The 27,645-nt window shown below is 36.3% G+C and overlaps 1 protein-coding gene across 7 annotated transcripts in view; it reads right to left on the bottom strand.

Moving 5' to 3' along the window:
- The window catches only part of PHACTR1 (phosphatase and actin regulator 1), a 550,848-nt gene that overhangs the window by 54,214 nt on the left and 468,989 nt on the right, over positions 1 to 27,645 (bottom strand). For all 7 annotated transcript variants that reach the window (XM_073678780.1, XM_073678785.1, XM_073678781.1 and 4 more), the window contains one exon: positions 26,925 to 27,005. In XM_073678780.1, the coding sequence (XP_073534881.1) occupies positions 26,925 to 27,005 (81 nt within the window). The remainder of the gene's footprint in view (positions 1 to 26,924; positions 27,006 to 27,645) is intronic.

Below are 27,645 nucleotides of genomic sequence, written 5' to 3'. Positions count from 1 at the left end.
TGGATTTTAGAAGGGCATGACATGCCTATATCTGTGTCTCCCCCTCCTTTTACTCCTCCACCTCTTTTATTTTCGCATGACTATATGTACTTGTCACTTTTCCATGTGTTAGTTATGTCTTCTGAGCAGTTTGTCAGCTTTTGGACACCTTTGAAGGTGTTTTCTATGTGTTTCTATGTGTTTTTGTTTGCCTGCCATTGGTTTTAACGGTGTTCGAAGGTGTTCGACGAACAGTTCGACGAACAGTTCGGCGAACACACGGGTGTTCGACGAACCGAACCGAACTCGAACACTACGGGGGTGGCTCAACACTAAACATCACTACACACACAATATAACATCACTACACAAAACACAACATCACTACATATAACATCACTACACAAAACACAACATCACTACATATAACATCACTACACAAAACACAACATCACTACATATAACATCACTACACAAAACACAACATCACTACATATAACATCACTACACAAAACACAACATCACATCACTACATATAACATCACTACACAAAACACAACATCACTACATATAACATCACTACACAAAACACAACATCACATCACTACATATAACATCACTACACAAAACACAACATCACATCACTACATATAACATCACTACACAAAACACAACATCACTACATATAACATCACTACACAAAACACAACATCACTACATATAACATCACTACACAAAACACAAAATCACTACATATAACATCACTACACACAATACAACATCACTACATATAACACAACATCACTACATATAACATCACTACACACAACACAACAACACTACACAACATAACATCACTACATATAACATCACTACACAAAACACAACATCACTACATATAACATCACTATATACAACATTCCATCACTACATATAACATCACTACACACAACATAACATCACTACATATAACATCACTACACACAACATAACATCACTACATATAACATCACTACACAAAACAACATAACATCACTACATATAACATCACTACACACAACATAACATCACTACATATAACATCACTACACAAAACATAACATCACTACATATAACATCACTACACAAAACATAACATCACTACATATAACATCACTACACAAAACACAACATCACTACATATAACATCACTACACAAAACACAACATTACTACATATAACATCACTACACAAAACACAACATCACTACATATAACATCACTACACAACATAACATCACTACATATAACATCACTACACAAAACACAACATCACTACATATAACATCACTACACAAAACACAACATCACATCACTACATATAACATCACTACACAAAACACAACATCACATCACTACATATAACATCACTACACAAAACACAACATCACTACATATAACATCACTACACAAAACACAACATCACTACATATAACATCACTACACAAAACACAACATCACATCACTACATATAACATCACTACACAAAACACAACATAACATCACTACATATAACATCACTACACAAAACACAACATCACTACACAAAACACAACATCACTACATATAACATCACTACACACAATACAACATCACTACATATAACATCACTACATAACATAACATCACTACATATAACATCACTACACAAAACACAACATCACTACACAATATAACATCACTACATATAACATCACTACATATAACATCACTACACACAACATAACGTCACTACACAAAACACAACATCACATCACTACATATAACATCACTACACAAAACACAACATCACATCACTACATATAACATCACTACACAAAACACAACATCACATCACTACATATAACATCACTACACAAAACACAAAATCACTACATATAACATCACTACACACAATACAACATCACTACATATAACACAACATCACTACATATAACATCACTACACACAACACAACAACACTACACAACATATCACTACATATAACATCACTACACAAAACACAACATCACTACATATAACATCACTACACACAACATAACATCACTACTTATAACATCACTACACACAACATAACATCACTACATATAACATCACTACACAAAACAACATAACATCACTACATATAACATCACTACACACAACATAACATCACTACATATAACATCACTACACAAAACACAACATAACATCACTACATATAACATCACTACACAAAACACAACATCACTACATATAACATCACTACACAAAACACAACATAACATCACTACATATAACATCACTACACAAAACATAACATCACTACATATAACATCACTACACAAAACATAACATCACTACATATAACATCACTACACAAAACACAACATCACTACATATAACATCACTACACAAAACACAACATCACTACATATAACATCACTACACAACATAACATCACTACATATAACATCACTACACAAAACACAACATCACTACATATAACATCACTACACAAAACACAACATCACATCACTACATATAACATCACTACATATAACATCACTACATATAACATCACTACACACAACATAACGTCACTACACAAAACACAACATCACATCACTACATATAACATCACTACACAAAACACAACATCACTACATATAACATCACTACACAAAACACAACATCACATCACTACATATAACATCACTACACAAAACACAACATCACTACATATAACATCACTACACAAAACACAACATCACTACATATAACATCACTACACAAAACACAACATCACTACATATAACATCACTACACAAAACACAACATCACATCACTACATATAACATCACTACACAAAACACAACATCACTACATATAACATCACTACACAAAACACAACATCACATCACTACATATAACATCACTACACAAAACACAACATCACATCACTACATATAACATCACTACACAAAACACAACATCACTACATATAACATCACTACACAAAACACAACATCACTACATATAACATCACTACACAAAACACAAAATCACTACATATAACATCACTACACACAATACAACATCACTACATATAACACAACATCACTACATATAACATCACTACACACAACACAACAACACTACACAACATAACATCACTACATATAACATCACTACACAAAACACAACATCACTACATATAACATCACTATATACAACATTCCATCACTACATATAACATCACTACACACAACATAACATCACTACATATAACATCACTACACACAACATAACATCACTACATATAACATCACTACACAAAACAACATAACATCACTACATATAACATCACTACACACAACATAACATCACTACATATAACATCACTACACAAAACATAACATCACTACATATAACATCACTACACAAAACATAACATCACTACATATAACATCACTACACAAAACACAACATCACTACATATAACATCACTACACAAAACACAACATTACTACATATAACATCACTACACAAAACACAACATCACTACATATAACATCACTACACAACATAACATCACTACATATAACATCACTACACAAAACACAACATCACTACATATAACATCACTACACAAAACACAACATCACATCACTACATATAACATCACTACACAAAACACAACATCACATCACTACATATAACATCACTACACAAAACACAACATCACTACATATAACATCACTACACAAAACACAACATCACTACATATAACATCACTACACAAAACACAACATCACATCACTACATATAACATCACTACACAAAACACAACATAACATCACTACATATAACATCACTACACAAAACACAACATCACTACACAAAACACAACATCACTACATATAACATCACTACACACAATACAACATCACTACATATAACATCACTACATAACATAACATCACTACATATAACATCACTACACAAAACACAACATCACTACACAATATAACATCACTACATATAACATCACTACATATAACATCACTACACACAACATAACGTCACTACACAAAACACAACATCACATCACTACATATAACATCACTACACAAAACACAACATCACATCACTACATATAACATCACTACACAAAACACAACATCACATCACTACATATAACATCACTACACAAAACACAAAATCACTACATATAACATCACTACACACAATACAACATCACTACATATAACACAACATCACTACATATAACATCACTACACACAACACAACAACACTACACAACATATCACTACATATAACATCACTACACAAAACACAACATCACTACATATAACATCACTACACACAACATAACATCACTACATATAACATCACTACACACAACATAACATCACTACATATAACATCACTACACAAAACATAACATCACTACATATAACATCACTACACAAAACATAACATCACTACATATAACATCACTACACAAAACACAACATCACTACATATAACATCACTACACAAAACACAACATCACTACATATAACATCACTACACAACATAACATCACTACATATAACATCACTACACAAAACACAACATCACTACATATAACATCACTACACAATATAACATCACTACATATAACATCACTACATATAACATCACTACATATAACATCACTACACACAACATAACGTCACTACACAAAACACAACATCACATCACTACATATAACATCACTACACAAAACACAACATCACTACATATAACATCACTACACAAAACACAACATCACATCACTACATATAACATCACTACACAAAACACAACATTACTACATATAACATCACTACACAAAACACAACATCACCACATATAACATCACTACACACAATACAACATCTCTACATATAACACAACATCACTACATATAACATCACTACACACAACACAACAACACTACACAACATAACATCACTACATATAACATCACTACACAAAACACAACATCACTACATATAACATCACTACACACAACATAACATCACTACATATAACATCACTACACACAACATAACATCACTACATATAACACAACATCACTACATATAACATCACTACACACAACACAACAACACTACACAACATAACATCACTACATATAACATCACTACACAAAACACAACATCACTACATATAACATCACTACACAAAACACCATAACATCACTACATATAACATCACTACACACAACATAACATCACTACATATAACATCACTACACAAAACACAACATAACATCACTACATATAACATCACTACACACAACATAACATCACTACATATAACATCACTACATATAACATCACTACATATAACATCACTACACAAAACACAACATCACTACACACAATACAACATCACTACACAACATCACTACATATAACATCACTACACAAAACACAACATCACTACATATAACATCACTACACAAAACACAACATAACATCACTACATATAACATCACTACACAAAACACAACATCACATCACTACATATAACATCACTACACACAATACAACATCACTACACAACATAACATCACTACACAAAACATCACTACACACAATACAACATCACTACACAACATAACATCACTACATATAACATCACTACACAACATAACATCACTACACACAATACAACATCACTACACAACATAACATCACTACACAAAACACAACATAACATCACTACATATAACATCACTACACAAAACACAACATCACTACACAACATAACATCACTACATATAACATCACTACACACAATACAACATCACTACATATAACATCACTACACACACAACATAACATCACTACATATAACATCACTACACACAATACATCACTACACACAATACAACATCACTACATATAACATCACTACACACAATACAACATCACTACACACAATACAACATCACTACATATAACATTACTACACACAATACAACATCACTACATATAACATCACTACACACAATACAACATCACTACATATAACATCACTACACAAAACACAACATCACATCACTACATATAACATCACTACACAAAACACAACATAACATCACTACATATAACATCACTACACAAAACACAACATCACTACATATAACATCACTACACACAACATAACATCACTACATATAACATCACTACACACAACATAACATCACTACATATAACATCACTACACACAATACAACATCACATCACTACATATAACATCACTACACAAAACACAATATCACTACATATAACATCACTACACAAAACACAACATCACATCACTACATATAACATCACTACACAAAACACAACATAACATCACTACATATAACATCACTACACAAAACACAACATCACTACATATAACATCACTACACAAAACACAACATCACTACACAAAACACAACATCACTACATATAACATCACTACACAAAACACAACATCACATCACTACATATAACATCACTACACACAATACAACATCACTACACAACATAACATCACTAATCAAAACATCACTACACACAATACAACATCACTACACAACATAACATCACTACATATAACATCACTACACAACATAACATCACTACACAAAACACAACATAACATCACTACATATAACATCACTACACAAAACACAACATCACTACACAACATAACATCACTACACAAAACATAACATCACTATATATAACATCACTACACACAATACAACATCACTACATATAACATCACTACACACACAACATAACATCACTACATATAACATCACTACACACAATACAACATCACTACACACAATACAACATCACTACATATAACATCACTACACACAATACAACATCACTACACACAATACAACATCACTACATATAACATTACTACACACAATACAACATCACTACATATAACATTACTACACACAATACAACATCACTACATATAACATCACTACACAACATAACATCACTACATATAACATCACTACACAAAACACAACATCACTACATATAACATCACTACACAATATAACATCACTACATATAACATCACTACATATAACATCACTACATATAACATCACTACACACAACATAACGTCACTACACAAAACACAACATCACATCACTACATATAACATCACTACACAAAACACAACATCACTACATATAACATCACTACACAAAACACAACATCACATCACTACATATAACATCACTACACAAAACACAACATCACTACATATAACATCACTACACAAAACACAACATCACTACATATAACATCACTACACACAATACAACATCACTACATATAACACAACATCACTACATATAACATCACTACACACAACACAACAACACTACACAACATAACATCACTACATATAACATCACTACACAAAACACAACATCACTACATATAACATCACTACACAAAACACCATAACATCACTACATATAACATCACTACACACAACATAACATCACTACATATAACATCACTACACAAAACACAACATAACATCACTACATATAACATCACTACACACAACATAACATCACTACATATAACATCACTACATATAACATCACTACACAAAACACAACATCACTACACACAATACAACATCACTACACAACATCACTACATATAACATCACTACACAAAACACAACATCACTACATATAACATCACTACACAAAACACAACATAACATCACTACATATAACATCACTACACAAAACACAACATCACATCACTACATATAACATCACTACACACAATACAACATCACTACACAACATAACATCACAAAACATCACTACACACAATACAACATCACTACACAACATAACATCACTACATATAACATCACTACACAACATAACATCACTACACACAATACAACATCACTACACAACATAACATCACTACACAAAACACAACATAACATCACTACATATAACATCACTACACAAAACACAACATCACTACACAACATAACATCACTACATATAACATCACTACACACAATACAACATCACTACATATAACATCACTACACACACAACATAACATCACTACATATAACATCACTACACACAATACAACATCACTACACACAATACAACATCACTACATATAACATCACTACACACAATACAACATCACTACACACAATACAACATCACTACATATAACATTACTACACACAATACAACATCACTACATATAACATCACTACACACAATACAACATCACTACATATAACATCACTACACAAAACACAACATCACATCACTACATATAACATCACTACACAAAACACAACATAACATCACTACATATAACATCACTACACAAAACACAACATCACTACATATAACATCACTACACACAACATAACATCACTACATATAACATCACTACACACAACATAACATCACTACATATAACATCACTACACAACATAACATCACTACATATAACATCACTACACACAATACAACATCACATCACTACATATAACATCACTACACAAAACACAATATCACTACATATAACATCACTACACAAAACACAACATCACATCACTACATATAACATCACTACACAAAACACAACATAACATCACTACATATAACATCACTACACAAAACACAACATCACTACATATAACATCACTACACAAAACACAACATCACTACACAAAACACAACATCACTACATATAACATCACTACACAAAACACAACATCACATCACTACATATAACATCACTACACAAAACACAACATCACTACATATAACATCACTACACAAAACACAACATCACATCACTACATATAACATCACTACACACAATACAACATCACTACACAACATAACATCACTAATCAAAACATCACTACACACAATACAACATCACTACACAACATAACATCACTACATATAACATCACTACACAACATAACATCACTACACAAAACACAACATAACATCACTACATATAACATCACTACACAAAACACAACATCACTACACAACATAACATCACTACACAAAACATAACATCACTATATATAACATCACTACACACAATACAACATCACTACATATAACATCACTACACACACAACATAACATCACTACATATAACATCACTACACACAATACAACATCACTACACACAATACAACATCACTACATATAACATCACTACACACAATACAACATCACTACACACAGTACAACATCACTACATATAACATTACTACACACAATACAACATCACTACATATAACATCACTACACACAATACAACATCACTACATATAACATCACTACACAAAACACAACATAACATCACTACATATAACATCACTACACAAAACACAACATAACATCACTACATATAACATCACTACACAAAACACAACATCACTACATATAACATCACTACACAAAACACAACATCACATCACTACACAAAACACAACATCACTACATATAACATCACTACACAAAACACAACATCACTACATATAACATCACTACACAAAACACAACATCACATCACTACACAAAACACAATATCACTACATATAACATCACTACACAAAACACAACATCACATCACTACACAAAACACAACATCACTACATATAACATCACTACACAAAACACAACATCACTACATATAACATCACTACACAAAACACAACATCACATCACTACATATAACATCACTACACACAATACAACATCACTACACAACATAACATCACTACACAAAACATCACTACACACAATACAACATCACTACACAACATAACATCACTACATATAACATCACTACACACAATACAACATCACTACACAACAAAACATCACTACATATAACATCACTACATATAACATCACTACACACAATATAACATCACTACACACACAACGTAACATCACTACATATAACATCACTACACACACAACATAACATCACTACATATAACATCACTACACACACAACATAACATCACTACATATAACATCACTACACAAAACACAACATAACATCACTACATATAACATCACTACACAAAACACAACATAACATCACTACATATAACATCACTACACAAAACACAACATCACTACATATAACATCACTACACAAAACACAACATCACTACACAAAACACAACATCACTACATATAACATCACTACACAAAACACAACATCACTACATATAACATCACTACACAAAACACAACATCACATCACTACACAAAACACAATATCACTACATATAACATCACTACACAAAACACAACATCACATCACTACACAAAACACAACATCACTACATATAACATCACTACACAAAACACAACATCACTACATATAACATCACTACACAAAACACAACATCACATCACTACATATAACATCACTACACACAATACAACATCACTACACAACATAACATCACTACACAAAACATCACTACACACAATACAACATCACTACACAACATAACATCACTACATATAACATCACTACACACAATACAACATCACTACACAACATAACATCACTACATATAACATCACTACACACAATATAACATCACTACACACACAACATAACATCACTACATATAACATCACTACACACACAACATAACATCACTACATATAACATCACTACACAAAACACAACATCACTACATATAACATCACTACATATAACATCACTACATATAACATCACTACACACACAATATAACATCACTACATATAACATCACTACACAAAACACAATATCACTACATATAACATCACTACACAACATAACATCACTACATATAACATCACTACACAAAACACAACATCACTACACATAACATCACTACACAAAACACAACATCACATCACTACATATAACATCACTACACAAAACACAACATAACATCACTACATATAACATCACTACACAAAACACAACATCACTACATATAACATCACTACACAAAACACAACATCACTACACAAAACACAACATCACTACATATAACATCACTACACAAAACACAACATCACATCACTACATATAACATCACTACACAAAACACAACATCACTACATATAACATCACTACACAAAACACAACATCACATCACTACATATAACATCACTACACACAATACAACATCACTACACAACATAACATCACTAATCAAAACATCACTACACACAATACAACATCACTACACAACATAACATCACTACATATAACATCACTACACAACATAACATCACTACACACAATACAACATCACTACACAACATAACATCACTACACAAAACACAACATAACATCACTACATATAACATCACTACACAAAACACAACATCACTACACAACATAACATCACTACACAAAACATAACATCACTATATATAACATCACTACACACAATACAACATCACTACATATAACATCACTACACACACAACATAACATCACTACATATAACATCACTACACACAATACAACATCACTACACACAATACAACATCACTACATATAACATCACTACACACAATACAACACTACACACAATACAACATCACTACATATAACATTACTACACACAATACAACATCACTACATATAACATCACTACACAAAACACAACATAACATCACTACATATAACATCACTACACAAAACACAACATCACTACATATAACATCACTACACAAAACACCATAACATCACTACATATAACATCACTACACACAACATAACATCACTACACACAACACAACATCACTACACAACACATCACTACATATAACATCACTACACATTATATAACATTACTACACACAACATAACATCACTATACAAAAAATAACATCACTATATAACATTACTACACATAATATAATATTACTACACACCCGCTCCAGGGTTCAGCACCCTTATCTACACATCCTCCCCAGACAAAATTTTAATTGCATTTGACACCTGGTTTCCTTTTCACTTCCCCATTCAGATGAGTCCTGGCTTGGCACATGGAGAGCTAGGATATTAGTGATGAGGACCATCCATATTTAGGTCACCTTGACATGGTTGGGTGGCTTTTGCACACTTTGATCAAAAAACATTAACTAAGTACCTTACTTTTTTAACGTTTACAGCAATATTGGGAGTTTATGTATTCATTAGTCGCAGTGTGCTGGAGCATCGTGTATGTATATGTTCGTATATTGGCCACATAGCATATTTGCGCATTTGTGCATTAGTTTAATACTAAAGGTGTGTGAGCCCTACACGGTATTTCTTTTTTTGTAGCCATTCTTATATTATCTTCCACTGGCTGTACTACCTATCTATGCTTACCCTTATTAGGACCATTTTGCTGTGTGCAGTTTGACCATACTTTGTAATTGTGTTGGAGGAATTCACTCTATGTATGCTGCTATTAAGGGCAATTTTGTTACTACTCGGTTAATAAAAGTTGACACATTGACCCCTTCTATAATTTATGCTTCAGTGCCCTATATTGCACCCTGTGTAAGCTGCTATTTTGTAAGTCTATGTCTTTAACACTTTCCCTTTTTTGCCCCAGTTGATATGTTATTGGTTACCTGCGCCACATTTCATCTCTAGTTTCAATTAATACCTAATAAAATTAAATCTTTTAGTGAGGTTTAGCATAATTGTTTGATTTTGTATGTCTTGGCCCCTCCAGGTATGTATACATTGCCAATAAATGTTAGTTTCTAACATGTTTTCTGCAGGTTCAGGGGGATGGACCTATCTCCATATCAAAGCACTTACTGAAGGGATTATGGTATACCCTTGCCTGAAAGCTACTAGGTGCCAAGTCTGTCACCCTCTGAAACTTGCTGATTATGGCTGGACATGTGCTCATGTCTATGTCGTGAATCAAGGCTGAGATACAGAGGCCTCTATTCAGCAAAGTGCTTATGAAATCTAGCATAAACTTATGTTGCCCAAAAATGTGTGACTTTTGCCATTTTCATTCCAGTTTTAGCCAGCTTTGCCAAAATTGGACAGGTTGGGGTGACGCCCACTTGTCTAATTCAATACAAGCTGTGGTGTACCTTATGCCACAAATCTTACTCCAGTTCATGACTGGAGTAAGATTAGTGGAGAGACGCACACGACTTTTAATACGTGCCTGATTTATTAGTGCACATGCCTAATAATGAACCAAGCACCTCTGACTTCTCCAAGCCCCCTGATAAATGACTGGCATGAGCAACACTGGTGTAGATGAATCAGGACCAAAGGCTCCTCTAGCAAGAGAGCTTGACTGGTACCAGGGCCAACACCCTCAGTCACTGCATTATTCGAATACATATTCCTTCTTGTAAGGGAATAAAAAAATGATTATTTGCCGGATTAGAGTACTTCTAAAAATTAGATCTGTACCGCTTGGAAAAGGTTCATCAAGATTGCCACACTGTGCCTTTTGCTGGTTTACTCTGCTAAGCAGAGGTATAACAAATCTGAGTCTGGCGAGGACTTACCTGCTCCAAATCTCTAAAAAAATGGCTATTTTCAGGTCTAAGTAAATCTACATGCTGAGTTACACATGTGTTTATCTTCAGTTGTCACCAACCCAGCTGCTAAGTTGTCAGACACCACTATGGCCACCACTGTAAGATGTGTCCTCTACTTTGAACCAAAGTTTATTAGAACAGTTCCTGGAATACGCAAATACTATATGTCCACACAGTAATTCCCCATATAATTTAATCACGGGATAAAATATATGACATACACATGCCCCAGACTGTAGGATTTGTAGAGGACCATTCGGAAAATAAACATAAACCCAAGAAGAAGAAACCGAACACATTGGTCACACAACACAAAATAAATAACTAGCCAAACAATATATCAGACTAAAAAACCTTTATTCAAAAAGTCATTGCTTCTTGGTGACACTGAAACAAGAGTGCACACACGGATATAAAAGCAATTAAAATACATGATGCATCAATGTGAAGTATCAATAAATAACAAAAGACCAAGCTGAACCATAGTACTTCAAGGCTATGCACAGAATGTATAAATATGCACTATATATTATACCCACATGCTCTGACACAAAAAGTGCATTGCCGCTCTATCACTATTCAAATGCATATAAGGTCAGTGACCAGGTAATGCTGCAAATCTCATACACCTACAAAGTTGCAGGTGCAAATTAAAATGCTCAGAGTAAAAATACGAGCACATATACTAACCATATGAATATATAAAGGGTATTGGTGCATGTTGCCATATAAATCAATTAGGCACAGCACAGAGAGGAGAAAAGTCTCAGTACCTGGTGGTCCGTAGCTCCGTGTGATGCACGCTGACTCCGATGTGCGTTTCGGCACACCTTCTTCAGGGTGACTTTTTGAATAAAGGTTTTTTAGTCTGATATATTGTTTGGCTAGTTCTTTATTTAGTGTTGTGTGACCAACGTGTTCGGTTTCTTTTAACCAAAGTCCCAGTTAATGCTTCCAGTTCCTTTTTTGTGTGTTAGAGCATGAGTTAAGGAGTCTTTGGTTCTGAGCTGATAAGGTTAGACGCCATAACTAACAACTGCTGTGCAGGACAATTGCACAACTAGCGATTGCTGCGTTGTCAACCACTGCAGCTAATGATTGCTGTATAGAAAAATTTCACAACTGACACTGCGCAGGGACAATTTACAACTAGAAACTAGTATGCATGGAAATGACACTGCTATATTTACTGTGCAGGTAAACTCAACCGCAAGCATCAATCTCAAATTACTCAATATTCTCCATATGGAAAGAAGTTTTCTTGGTCTCTTTGGCCAATCAGGATGTTTACCTTTTACTAAGAGCAGATATGGAAATCTCTTTGGCTCCTCACACCTTTGCTAAGGTAGTGTCCGCTATGCTATGTACAGCTGTGCAGAGAACAAGCAGCATCAAGCACCTGCAATTAGTTGCCTTGAAAACACAATGGATACCTGTAGATACTTACCTGGGTGACTGGGTAATTGAAGTCTCTTCTGAAGACATTATGAGGTGCCATTGTGAAGACTATTGTTTAGGTACTCCAATACTGTTGGATTATTATAGTGAAATTGATTCTCTAAAGAACAAAGCCTTTGAGGCCTTGTTATACATTTCTACGATAAATTAGTTCCCTTATTCCTGTTCTACAGGTAACAATTTTGGTAGCACTGGTCTAAGGCTACGGTCACACTATCAGTATTTGGCCAGTATTTTACATCAGTATTTGTAAGCCAAAACCAGGTGAGGAACAATCAGAGGAAAGTATAATACAAACACGTCACCACTTCTGTATTTATCACCCACTCCTGGTTTTGGCTTACACATACTGATGTAAAATACTGACCAAATACTGATAGTGTGATCATAGCCTTCGCGTTATGACAGCAACCATAAATGCAGATTCTTGGATCTTATGACCCATCTTACTAAGGCTTTTTCTGCAGACGGTTCCAACTGTTGAATCAGTGTCTCAGAGCACTCTGCCAGACTTGAAGAGATTCAACCTGTATCCTAAAGGTTGTCCAACAACTATAATAATCTAGTGGGCTTTCAGAATAGATATGGTGGTCCTTTTCACAGTACAGATATGAACCCACCAAGATGGCTTATAAGGCTACGTTCCCGCGATCAGGAACCAGCAGCGCTTTGGATGCAGAGTTTTTTCACTGAGTCCAAAGCGCTGTGTTCTAATCACGCAGGTAAATCCTCATGTGTTCATTGAACAATGCAGAGTTACTGCACCCTATACATTACATTGTGAAAATTTGTGTTGCCGAGACGCTAGTCAATTGACAGTCGCCGCAGGTGAGTTTACGCGGTCTCAATTAGAAGCACAGTGGGCATGGGATTTCTATAAATCATAAGTAACCCACACGTATAAAGATAGTAGAGGTAAGTAACCTGCTGAAGAATCCTTTAATACTGACTAGACCTGCCTATAAAAGCATTGGACTCTGACTGATAACAAAATTCTGGTGCAGGAAAAAAAAAACAAATGCCTACCAAGGAGTTTTCATCAGATATCATCTATTCCTCAAGGGGCCAAGTAACAGTACTTTACAGCTCTTTTACATGGACTGATGATCAGCCAAATCATAGGAACCAATCATTGCCCTGTGTAAATATACCCATTGATGCCCTTAAAATTAGGCAGGACCACCTGGTGGAGGGCATTAGTATAAACTCTAGTGGAGTTATACGCAGACGACCTGATCCTCTTTCTAAACAAAATAGAACAATCCCTTCCAAGAGCAATTGACCTTATTAATTACTTTGGGGAATTATCGGGCCTTAAAATCAATTGGAACAAATCTGTGGTTATGCCACTTATAGATAACATAACCAAACCGTTTTTTTTTTTGGATTACAGGTTTTTTTTGGATTACAGGTAGTACAAAAATTCAAATATCTAGGCATTATAATTAATCAAAACCCAATAATGGACCTGAAGGACAATGTGTACCCCATAAAGGATATGATGAGGAAAAAATTTTAAAGCTGGTCCCAACTTCCATTGTCTGTGGCGGGAAGAATTAACCTAATCAAAATGATTATCCTTCCAAAATGTTTGTATGTATTAGAACATTCATCCATTAAAATCCCCAAAGAATTTTTCCGGAAACTGCACGGCATGATGGCGACATTTATATGGGGCTCAGCAAGGCCCAAACTAAGTATTGGATCTCTGCAGAGACCCAAGGATCAAGGGGGTAGCAAGGTGTCTGACCTATTTCTCTATTATTTAGCTGGTCAGATACGATATTTGAAGTTGTGGATAAGTAGTGATAAACTAACTAATGCAGAAGCAGAAGCACATCTTATACATTTTTTAAATGGGAATACACCATGGGCTATATTAGAAGGCTCTTACAGACCACCACAGGGCTTATTATTTGCACATAGCCTAGCAATGCAGGTGTGGCGTGAGAGTAGGTGTATTGTGGGGTTTACTGATCAAATGGGAGAATCCCAAATGTGGGATAACCCTGAATTTCCGCAGCTTAAAAACCTACAGGACACAATCTTCTGGAAGCAACACGGACTAACAACACTTAATCAGATTTTTGAAAATGAAATTTTATTGTCATTTGATCAAATTCATATAAAGTTTGAAATCCCTCATAGGGACTTCTACAGATATCTACAAATGAGGCATGCCATAACACACCAATTCCCATATCCTAGGAGGCGAATATGTAAATACCCATTAATAGGAGTACTTAAAACTTAAGGACCCACAGGCGTGGTATCTTCTCTATATACCTTTCTACTGAATTCTAAAATCACTTCTACCCAACTTGTTGTTGAGAGTAAATGGCGGCAATTAATCCCTTCTATAACTGATGATTAGTGGAATGATGCACTGGAGGCGCATATGGTGGTGTCACCAGCCGCCAATAATAAATTAATTCAATTATATATACTACATCAATCTTACCTGACTCCAGTGAGAATGCATAGATTTGGTAGAATGGCATCTGATGAATGCCACAGATGTGGGGAATCAGGAGCTGATTTCTGGCATCTTATTTCGAATTGTGGCATAATACGAAGATATTGGAGTGAAGTGATAACTACATTGGAACGGATAGTTTGGATGCCAATTGAATGTAGTCCAGAGTTTTGTGGATGAGGAAATGTGGACACACTGTGATCGGATATTCCTTCTGGAGGCTATATTTATGGCCAGGAAAGCGATAGCACTAAGATGGATGGGAGGGAAACCTCCTACTATCAACCAATGGAAAAAACTAGTGAATGATACAATACCGTATGAAAATATAGTATATAGGAATAGGGGATGTCCCTAGAAATTCCAAAGGATATGGGAAAGATGGTGTAACTCGCCCTTAACACACCTGTCCCCTGGTGCCATTACTTCGTTAATCTGGCGTTATGAGTCCTGATATATGCCCTTTTGAGTGCATGGGAAATGACATATGATATATATGGGCTGTAAGATTGGACCTCTACAGCAACTGTAACTGATATATGTACTGAATTCTGATAGGGAATGGGCCGGATTAGTAAAGAGTGCAGTGCTCCAGAATGAAGCTTATGTTTCAAACTATTTGTTTTCTTCTGTTTACTCTGATTATTGAGAACGTGATGTAAATTGTATTAAACTGAGAATGGTTAATGTTTGGATTACCCTGACCTTATATTATGACAGTATCTGTTTGTGACCATTATCCTGTGGAATTTTTCAATAAAAAGAGTTTAAAAAAAACAAAAACATACCCATTGATCAGCTGCCAAACTATTAACACCGTCATGACTGGGCGTTTTTTTACTTTTGAGCTTTCGTTTATTCCTCCTCTTCTTCCAAGAGCTATAATCTTTTTATTGATCTGCCAACATATGAGGGCTTGTTTCTTGCTGGATAAGTTTTAGTTTTACATGACACTTTACAAAACAATATACTAAAAACCGAGAAAAAATTCCAAGTGGGGTCAAAATGTCAAAAAAAAAATGCAATTCTGCTTTTGTTTTTAGATGGTTTTATTTTTTATGTATCTGTTCAGTGTGTGGTAAATATGACCTGACAATATAATTCTTCAGGTCAGTACAAATACAAAACTGGTTTGTGTTGCCATTTTCTGAGAGCAATAACTTTTTTTACTTCTCCATCAATTGAGCTGTGTGAACTCTTGTATTTTGAGCGCAGAGCTGAGGTTTTTCATGATTTGTGGTTATATATGATGTTTTCATTGCTTTTTATTGCATTTTTAGAATCGTGAGGACCAAAAACGGTATTTCGACTTTTTTTCTTTACAGTATTTAAAGGGGTTGTCCGGTCAAAAGTGATAACTATGCAGTCACTCTGTGTGACTACAGACTTATGAATCCCTCCAGCACAGGCAATGGGCGCTGCGGGGATTCGCCGGTATGAGACCCGTGACCGGAGGCTATGTATACTTGTACTTGTATACTATGTATCAAACAGGTGTCTGTCCAGCCTCTGAAGACTTCCATTGAAGGAGAACTCACCACCTCTTGTGGCAGCCTGTTCCACTCATTGATCATCCTCACTGTCAAAAAGATTTTTCTATTATCTATTCCGTATCTTCTCCCTTTCAGTTTCATTCCATTGCTTCTTGTGTTTCCATGTACAAATGAGAATAAAGATGATCCCTCTACAGTGTGACATCACTTCAGATATTTGTAGACAGCTATTAAGTCTCCTCTTAGCCATTTTTTTGCAAACTAAACATTCCCAGATTCTTTAACCGTTCCTTGTAAAATACTGATCAAATACTGAACGTGTCCTAAGATGGGGAAGTTTCTGATGCAGCAGGCTTCCTACCACCTAAAGACTACCCATGTGTAGCCCTGCTTCCTTTCCCAAATGTATTGTTTCACACTAGCATTACTTAAAAAGAAGGTAGACATGAAATGGATGCTTTCTGGGATACATACATAGACTTGCTTTTACTATCTTTTTACTCTTTGGATTGAAAGGTGGCAAAAATGAAGTATTAAAGATGCAGATACCATAGTAGATGTAGCTAATATTATTATCTATTTTTATACTTTAGTGTCCCTTAAACACCAATAAATGTAAAATTGGTGTCTTGACAGACTTCACGGAGAAAATAGCTGCCATTCAGTATAATGTCCGAGTCATTTCCACGTTCCCTGAGGAGCAGTTTTCTTTATGAGAAGTGTCTTCAGCTGAGCATCTGAATTTGGATTCATACGAGTTATATGAGTTATTGCCAATTTCCCTTGCTCAACTGATGACCAAATTATTCAATTCAAGAAGAAACAATGTAAGACTGAGCTAATAAAACACTGGAAGCACCGAATTACCAAGTACAAATAGTAGACTGTAAATCATCTGTACGCTGGCCCATACAATTATGTGGATATGAATACAGAGTTCGGACTGATTAATATTTACTGATGCTCAGGGCTACATGCTTTAATAGACACAAGTCTAAGGTTTATTAGGTCCTACAGTCTGTTCGTTATCCAGAAAAGAAATACAATTTACACAGGTAATATGGTTAAAAAAACATGAAATGTTCATCAGATTCCACTGAAGTAGGCGAGATAAAACAAAGTTAAAGGGGTTGCCAATCTGAGAAACCTTTGTCCATATGCGATATCGAGTTAGCACGTCATTTGGCATGGAGTAGCACTAAGGGAGCCAGCCTTAGGGGAAGGAAACAAAGCCCGGCACCTGAGCCGGGACAGGTAACAGCCTCCCAAGTGTTCTTGATTAAACTGTGATCTGTAATTTTGTGAATAAGGTTATAAACCAGGATCCACATCTGGGAGAATATTAGGCTGCTCCTCTAGTCGACCGCAATTCATTCCTGCGAGATGCAGCTGCTTCTTGGTCAAGTGGGACGAGCTTCGGACCACCCACAGAAAGTGAACAGACCAAACTGCAGAGAAGTGAGTAAAGAGGCTGAAAGGGTGATAACTACACTGGAGTTGTTAAAATAATGGTGTTACTATTCTCTTTTCAATTAGTGGGATAAATCCTTTAAATAGTTTATGCTTGACAGAAAAATGAATTCACATACTTGAAATAAACATCATGTTCTGTAATTTTTTATTTTATTATAAGTGGGAAACATTAAGACGGGCATCTCTGTGATAAATAATCCTGCCTTTTGGTATGACATTATGTCCCATTAGTGAAGCCTATAAATCTAATGTTCATGTTACCCCTTTACAGGGAGCCTTTCATATGATTAATGCTGCCCAAACCTTGGCCAGAATGGATCAGAGACCAGGGACCTTATTAAAAACAGCTATATTTCACCCTGAAAAGCTGTGGCGTTTCAGAGAAAAACATAGTTAAAAGGGGGAGGTAACTAGTCACAGAGGTATGTTCCACCTGACTTTTCTACACCCTGTTTAGCTAAACTGACAGATCTCTCCTTATGTATGTATATGGAGAGGCCAATCAATCTAGCTAAGCAGGTGGGGAGAACCTCTGTGACTAGTCCCCTCGTCCCTGGCCCCATGTGTCTATAATGTGGGAGACAGTCTCTGATTCACGCTGCCCATAATGAGTCCTGCTGACTGGAGTATAGTACTACAAATCACAAACCTAAAAGGACCCAGCAGACTACTCAGATCCAGATAATTAATTGATTACAACTTGGAAGATTAACTTTCATACATTGGGTTCAATAAATAGTAAGAAACATCTTGCATTTTAGATAATATCACACATGAATGAACTGGAAGAAAATTTTGGAGGTTATGAATAACAATGTGCGTTTCTGATTTATCATTAGTGCAAACTTGTTTGCTGTCTCTTGTGAAACCTTAGCAAAGAAAATCAATCCATCTTATGGGCCTGCTATTTATAATTCTAGAAGAGGCAGCGCTCAGAAGAAAGTTTATTGGGAAACCATGCTTGAATGAATACTGTAGCTTCCTTTTCTGTACATATACCAAGAGGTCGCGAGCGTTGAGCTGTACATAACAAGCAGAGGACATGACACTGGAGCGAGCGCTATCTGGCAGATTACTGAGTGCATTCTCTTCCACACTGGTAAAGTGCATCTCATTTTTTTATTAAAGTGATACTCCACTTATTTCTCTGTAAGTATAGAATGTAAATGAATGAAGCTATCTTCAAAGACAAGTAGAATTGAAATATCAGTGACATATCTTCCAAAAATCAACAACTTAGTGGGTCACTTTTTTTTAGAAGTGTTATAAGTGGTCGTGTTATTGTAATATTTTCTAATTTAGGAACAATAAAAAGTTCATCTTTTCTTATTTGGGAGCCCTCGCCTCACTGACTACGTGCAAACACTATAGAGGGCGATCTATCAAAGTGTTTTTGACAGAAAACTGTCGTAAATCACTGAAAAATATGCAATTTTTTTTGCAGAAAATATTGCGACTTTTGGCATTTTCACGCCAGTTTAAAGCAACTCATCCAAAATGGGTGAAGCTGGGGAGGAGCCATGGTGAGATGTTAAGTTCAAGAAAAGTGTCGGGGTATTCTTACACTAGAAATGCTACTCAAGTACCCGCCAGTACTTTTAAGTGCATCTCCATGTGCCTTGCCACGTTATTCCAGTCTCTTACTGGAGTAGCATTTCTGTTGAGGTGCAAGCCACTGAGAATATGCACCGCATTTATTAAGTGGTGTGCGCCCCTTAATGAATTCAGTGCACCGTACTCCAGCGAGCTCTTCAGTAAGACTGGTTTACAAAAAGCCAATCTTAATGAATCGGCTCCTTTATCTGTACACGCAGGGACATAGCAACAGAGGGTGCAATGGTCCACGCGGTTCCTCATAACACAAAGTGTGAGCAAAGACACTGTCCTCATCTGTGCTCTACAGATGACTAAAAGGTTTTATCACTAGATATTATTCAATAAAAGTGGCATGGAAAGGCTGCAGGGCAAAAAGAAAGAGTGAATTACTTGAGCAAGAGTTATTGTGTATAACATCCGCATTGGGGAACTGAGCTGAAGATGCCAAATCCCACAGCTCCCTGACCTACTTCATCAATTCTAACATTGGAAAGGCAAAAGGCAAGCATTAGAATTGTGTAGTGGGTGTAAGCAGTACACTGCTTGTATATAAGAGGACATTTCATATTTAGTATAGTAAAGCTTATGTTGCTTTACTATTTACTATTCCTTACTTCGGAACATCATCTAAGGTTACAATAAATCGGCTTCTTTCATGACATTAAGCAGACTATTTTTTAGGACTTATCATTCATGGCTGATCTGAGAAGACTGACCTTCAGCATGACAAGTTAATTCCCTAAACACATTAGACTAACGACTGCCAAACCCACCAATATTAGTGGGTTCAGCCAACAATCTTATGTAGAGGTGTACAACCTTTTTTGGTCCCAGTGCCAAATTTTATGATTGTCCCACTCCAGGGGGCTGCATAAAATTTGAAGGGGTATTCTGATGCGGGGTATACATCGATAGTGCTACATATGCCATGATCTTTTCAGAAGAAAGAAGTGAAGATGACTATACAATGAGCGCAGCTATCACTATCGTATATGAGAATTACTGAACAAAGTAGAGCCAGAGATGGTTGCAGGCTGCCTGGAGAGGCATTGCGAGCTCCATGTGGCCCCCCAGTCTGCAGGTTGTGCTCCCCTGGTCTGATGTGTATGGAGACCCCTGATTCTTACCTGTTGATGTCAGGGGAGATAATGATCCGGCATGTCTGATTTCTGACTGCCTATCCTTTTGTTCTCTAAGAGTTAAGTTGCCACCAGAGAAGTCCGGAAGCAGCTCTCTCATAGAGAGTACAAAAGGCTCAACAGAGCGAGGACTCCTATGTATGGGAGTCAGGCGAGACAGCTGCCGGACGGCTGAACAAGTAGCCCGAACCACCATTTGGCTTACAGCTATCTGATGTGTATGGAGAGCTTTTATGGCGAATCAGGGAACGATCTCTTCCTTCATCTCTACCATTTTTGGACTTCCATTGTGCACATCTGTTTTGCAATTGACTGCACCAAGAACAGATAAAAAAGGTTCTGCTAGTCAAGAGAAAATGGTGTAAATTGGTCATTTCGGCTTTTGAAAAACTGTAAGATTTCTGATGCTAAAAGTCTGACAACACTGAAGTAAGTGTTCTATCAAATCAATAATTGTTTGCTTACAAGTCTGTTTCAGATTTTCAGTATCTGTGAGTACAATTATTATTTATATTGATGGTGGTCCAAGTTTATTATTTATATTGATGGTGGTCCAAGTCCAAAAACTTCATCAATAGCGTATGCTCATATTTACATACAAAATTTGAAGATGGACCCTGGTCAATGAACAACTGTCAATTATCCTTTAAGAATGAGACCTTTCAGAAAATGTGGGATTCTTGGGACAGATACCTGTGCGCTTTACCTTCACCAAGATTTCCAGTTGTGAAAAGTTTTTTTTAACTCCTCTAGGTGAACCCAAATGACCTGTCACCTCCTTGTTCCCTTTCTCGCTCCTGCATTCTGTTTTTCTCTGCTTGCACACTTTGCTATGATTCTAGCATGCCTCAGCCAGAAACCTTTGTCTGCTATTCTTGCTACAATCACTAAGTAATATATAAAGGAGCTTGTTTTTAGATATACTGTAACAATTTTAAAGCGTAGACATATAGTTTACCAAAGTCACTAACTCATCGCTTCTAAAACTTCTTACATGCCCAGATGAATATTGATATATGTAAAATATTGAAGGATTACTTTACAGTGAAGCAGATCTTTTACAGAGGTAGCAGAATGCTGCAGGAAATAAAGAGATGAACATAGAGAGAAAAAAACCTGAAGCAAGAGTTGCTTTTATGGGTAGCATTAAAAATCCCTGAGACTAAGACGTCATACTGATTCCTAAGCTCAGATGAAAGAAATCCCAGTGCATTACTGACATTTATAATAGTCCATATCCTACCGGCATTATAGACATCACAGGTTTTTTCAAGATTCAAAAGCACACCAAAACATGGATGACATAAGTGGCAACATAAATATACCTGGAGAAAATCAGAATAACTCCAGAGAGCTGACACACCATTAAGAATGTTCTGTGCCACACACAGTGTCATAGCATGAGCACGCAGAAAGGGAAGCATTGCACCCCTAACCCAGTAATAATGCCTCCGAAGTGCCCCCCTTCAAATAAATAGCAGTCTCTGAGTGCACTCTTTGGAAAGTATTAATGCCCCCTTAGTACCTCTTAAAAAGTACTGATACCTCCTGAGTAGCCCCTCCAGAAGTGATATTGCCAACCCCCCACCTACCAAAAAAAAACAAAGTTTATGCTCCCCTAATCTGAGCAATCAAGTTCTTTTCACCCCTGCACACAGAGCAGGCTGGCACAGCAGGCACAATGCTGTGACGTCATTGCAATGCCTGCGCTGGGATGCTGACATCTTGCAGGCAATAGGCCAATGGCAGTCTGAGGCCTACAAGACAGAGAGTGGTGGGACCTATGAACCCATCAAGTTGACGCCAATACTATTCAAAGTGGTGCTTATACTGATTAAAGTGGCACTGTTCCAGATCTTCGGAGCTAGTAACATCACTACTATTTTCTTTTCTTAAATTAAGAATTTTGTGCCTAGGGCAACTGCCCCTTTGTCCCCCACTATTCCACTGAGTGTACACTATGGATAATAAGGGGCGTGGACCTGCACATGGGGCCAAGAGACTAGGTGACAACTTTTCGATTGTTGGAGATCCAACCGCAGGGGCCCTCTATGATCCTGAGGACGAGCCTCTGAAATGCCCTGACGGAATGAAGCGGTAGCCTTGCATATGCACAGCCGCTCCATTAATTGTGTAAAGGAGATAGATGAGTACAGTGCTCTTTCTTTGCAACAGCTTTCGCACATGGAAACTTTAGTTTATTGATGTGACCTGTTCTTTTCCAGTACAGCATTAATATGTCCCCTAGTATTTTTTTCCAAGTCTCAAATAAAGTATAAGATCATTATCCATTAAAGAGGGCATGTAAAAAAAAGAATGAAATGCCCTGAGCTCCTCTGATTCTGCCTGACACTCTTTTCAGTTCTGCGCTGCGTCACTCCATTGCAGAGATATTCACATGTATTGCTTTTGGAGCCCAGTATGTGAAATTTCTCCTTGCAGACCTACTGGGCATTTCATACTGCTAGATAAGCTGCTAAGCTGTCAATGACATCATCTGGGAGGGAGAGGTGAAAGCAAACGCCCCAGAGAAGACTCTAAAGAAACACCCAGTTGCACTACAAGAAGAGATTTCACATACTGCGCTCCAAAAGAAAAAAAATATGAATATCTCTGCAATGGAATGACGTAGTAGAAAACAGAAAACAGCGGCATAATCAGGTGAGTTCAGGGATTTTAACAAGCTACTTAAATCAATTGTTTGTGATCAAGTTACAGGTCTTCTTTAAGCAACCACAGTATATTATATACAGTGGGGCTAAGATACTAATTAATTAAAATTCTACAATCCCTTAAACAGAGTTATAAGTAGCGCTTTGCCCGACACAAGGACCTCCTGTTGGTGAAGCACCCCCCTCTTAAGGTCCTGCTCTAGGCATAAAGCTGGCCATATACTTTGGGTAGCTGAGCAAAAAAATCTGGCATGCTAAAATCCATCATTCTGATTGTTTTTTTTTTGCTGCTGTTGGGGAAAAGTAAGGACAGTCTCATAGGCATTAAATAGTTGTTGCGTTCAGCCAAAATGAATCTCATGTATATGGCTATGTGTACATATCTATTTTGTGGATCAAATTGTCCATCTACTTGAGGATAAGAAAAGCAAATAGGTTGTACAATGAATACAAGTTATCACCTATCCACATTATAGATATTACCTTGTTCATTGTTAGGACCCTCAACTACCCTGAATAAGCTCCAGAGTTTCCTGATTGAATAGAGCAGTGGTTCCACATACACACCACCACTCCATTCATTGCCTATTGTACTGATTGAGATAGCCAAGTACTGTATTTTGTGGTCTCCAGCAGGCCAATAGATAATACATGAAGTGCTGGTGTGCATGGGAATTACAGCTCTATTCAAAAGTAGCACATAAAAGCTCTGTTCTTGTGATCGGCAAGTTATGACGTATTCTTTGGTTAGGTGATAACCTGCGTTAATTGTACAACACTTCAGCAACAAAATAATGCAAAATCATGAAACACAATAATTATCTCTAAAGCAAAAACAATATATATTCATGCAGCAAATCAGACTGTGTTTAAACACACTGGTAATACAGTTTACCTTTATCATAGATCTCCTTTAAGACGCCTCTTTTAATGAGTTCTTCTCGGCTCTGCCTCATTGAGATTTTCCGCTCTAATGCTATGAAAAAGAGCATAATAAAAAAAATTACAAATCATGCATCCACAGATTTATTCAATACACCAAAACAAACAAAATATATATCGCCATCTGACTGTGAAAATCCCATTAATAGAGTAAATTACAGAAAAAGCAAAAAGGTGCTCAAGCAAATTGATCATTTTTAAAAGGGCTTTAAAATGAGGTCGGTGAATTCAGACTGGATTGTAAGTACAGATTCTCAGACTGGCTGGTATGACATCTTCAAAGCTGCTGGTGTAGCACCCTGAGGATTCGGCTGCTACAGGGGTATTGCACCTCAACCCAGAGGTGTGATATTCCACTCCCGGGTAAGGAAGGAGTGTGGAACTGAGCTCAGATAGACTGCATGCACTACATACATCCCATTCCAGAGGAGCAGGCCGACGGTACTCCCACTTAGAAATGTGCAGGTACAACCGAGCCTGTTCCTGGCTGGAGTGGGAGGGGGGTGGTACATCCCATGTAGTGTAGGGGCAGATAGGGGGAGCAGTCTGGGTAGTGATAGGAGCTCATTGGGTGCTGGTCACCTGAGCTCACACATAGAGGGATATATAAGGAGGGCACCAACTTAGATCAGGGTCAGACGCTGAGAACAAGTCAGTTGGAGAGGAGAGAGAAG

Source organism: Phyllobates terribilis, unplaced genomic scaffold, assembly GCF_046119375.1.
Source record: "Phyllobates terribilis strain yellow unplaced genomic scaffold, ASM4611937v1 Scaffold_4__5_contigs__length_816908805, whole genome shotgun sequence".
In the NCBI taxonomy this organism is placed as follows: Eukaryota; Metazoa; Chordata; class Amphibia; order Anura; family Dendrobatidae; genus Phyllobates; species Phyllobates terribilis.
This window is presented reverse-complemented; position numbering and strand designations above follow the sequence as displayed.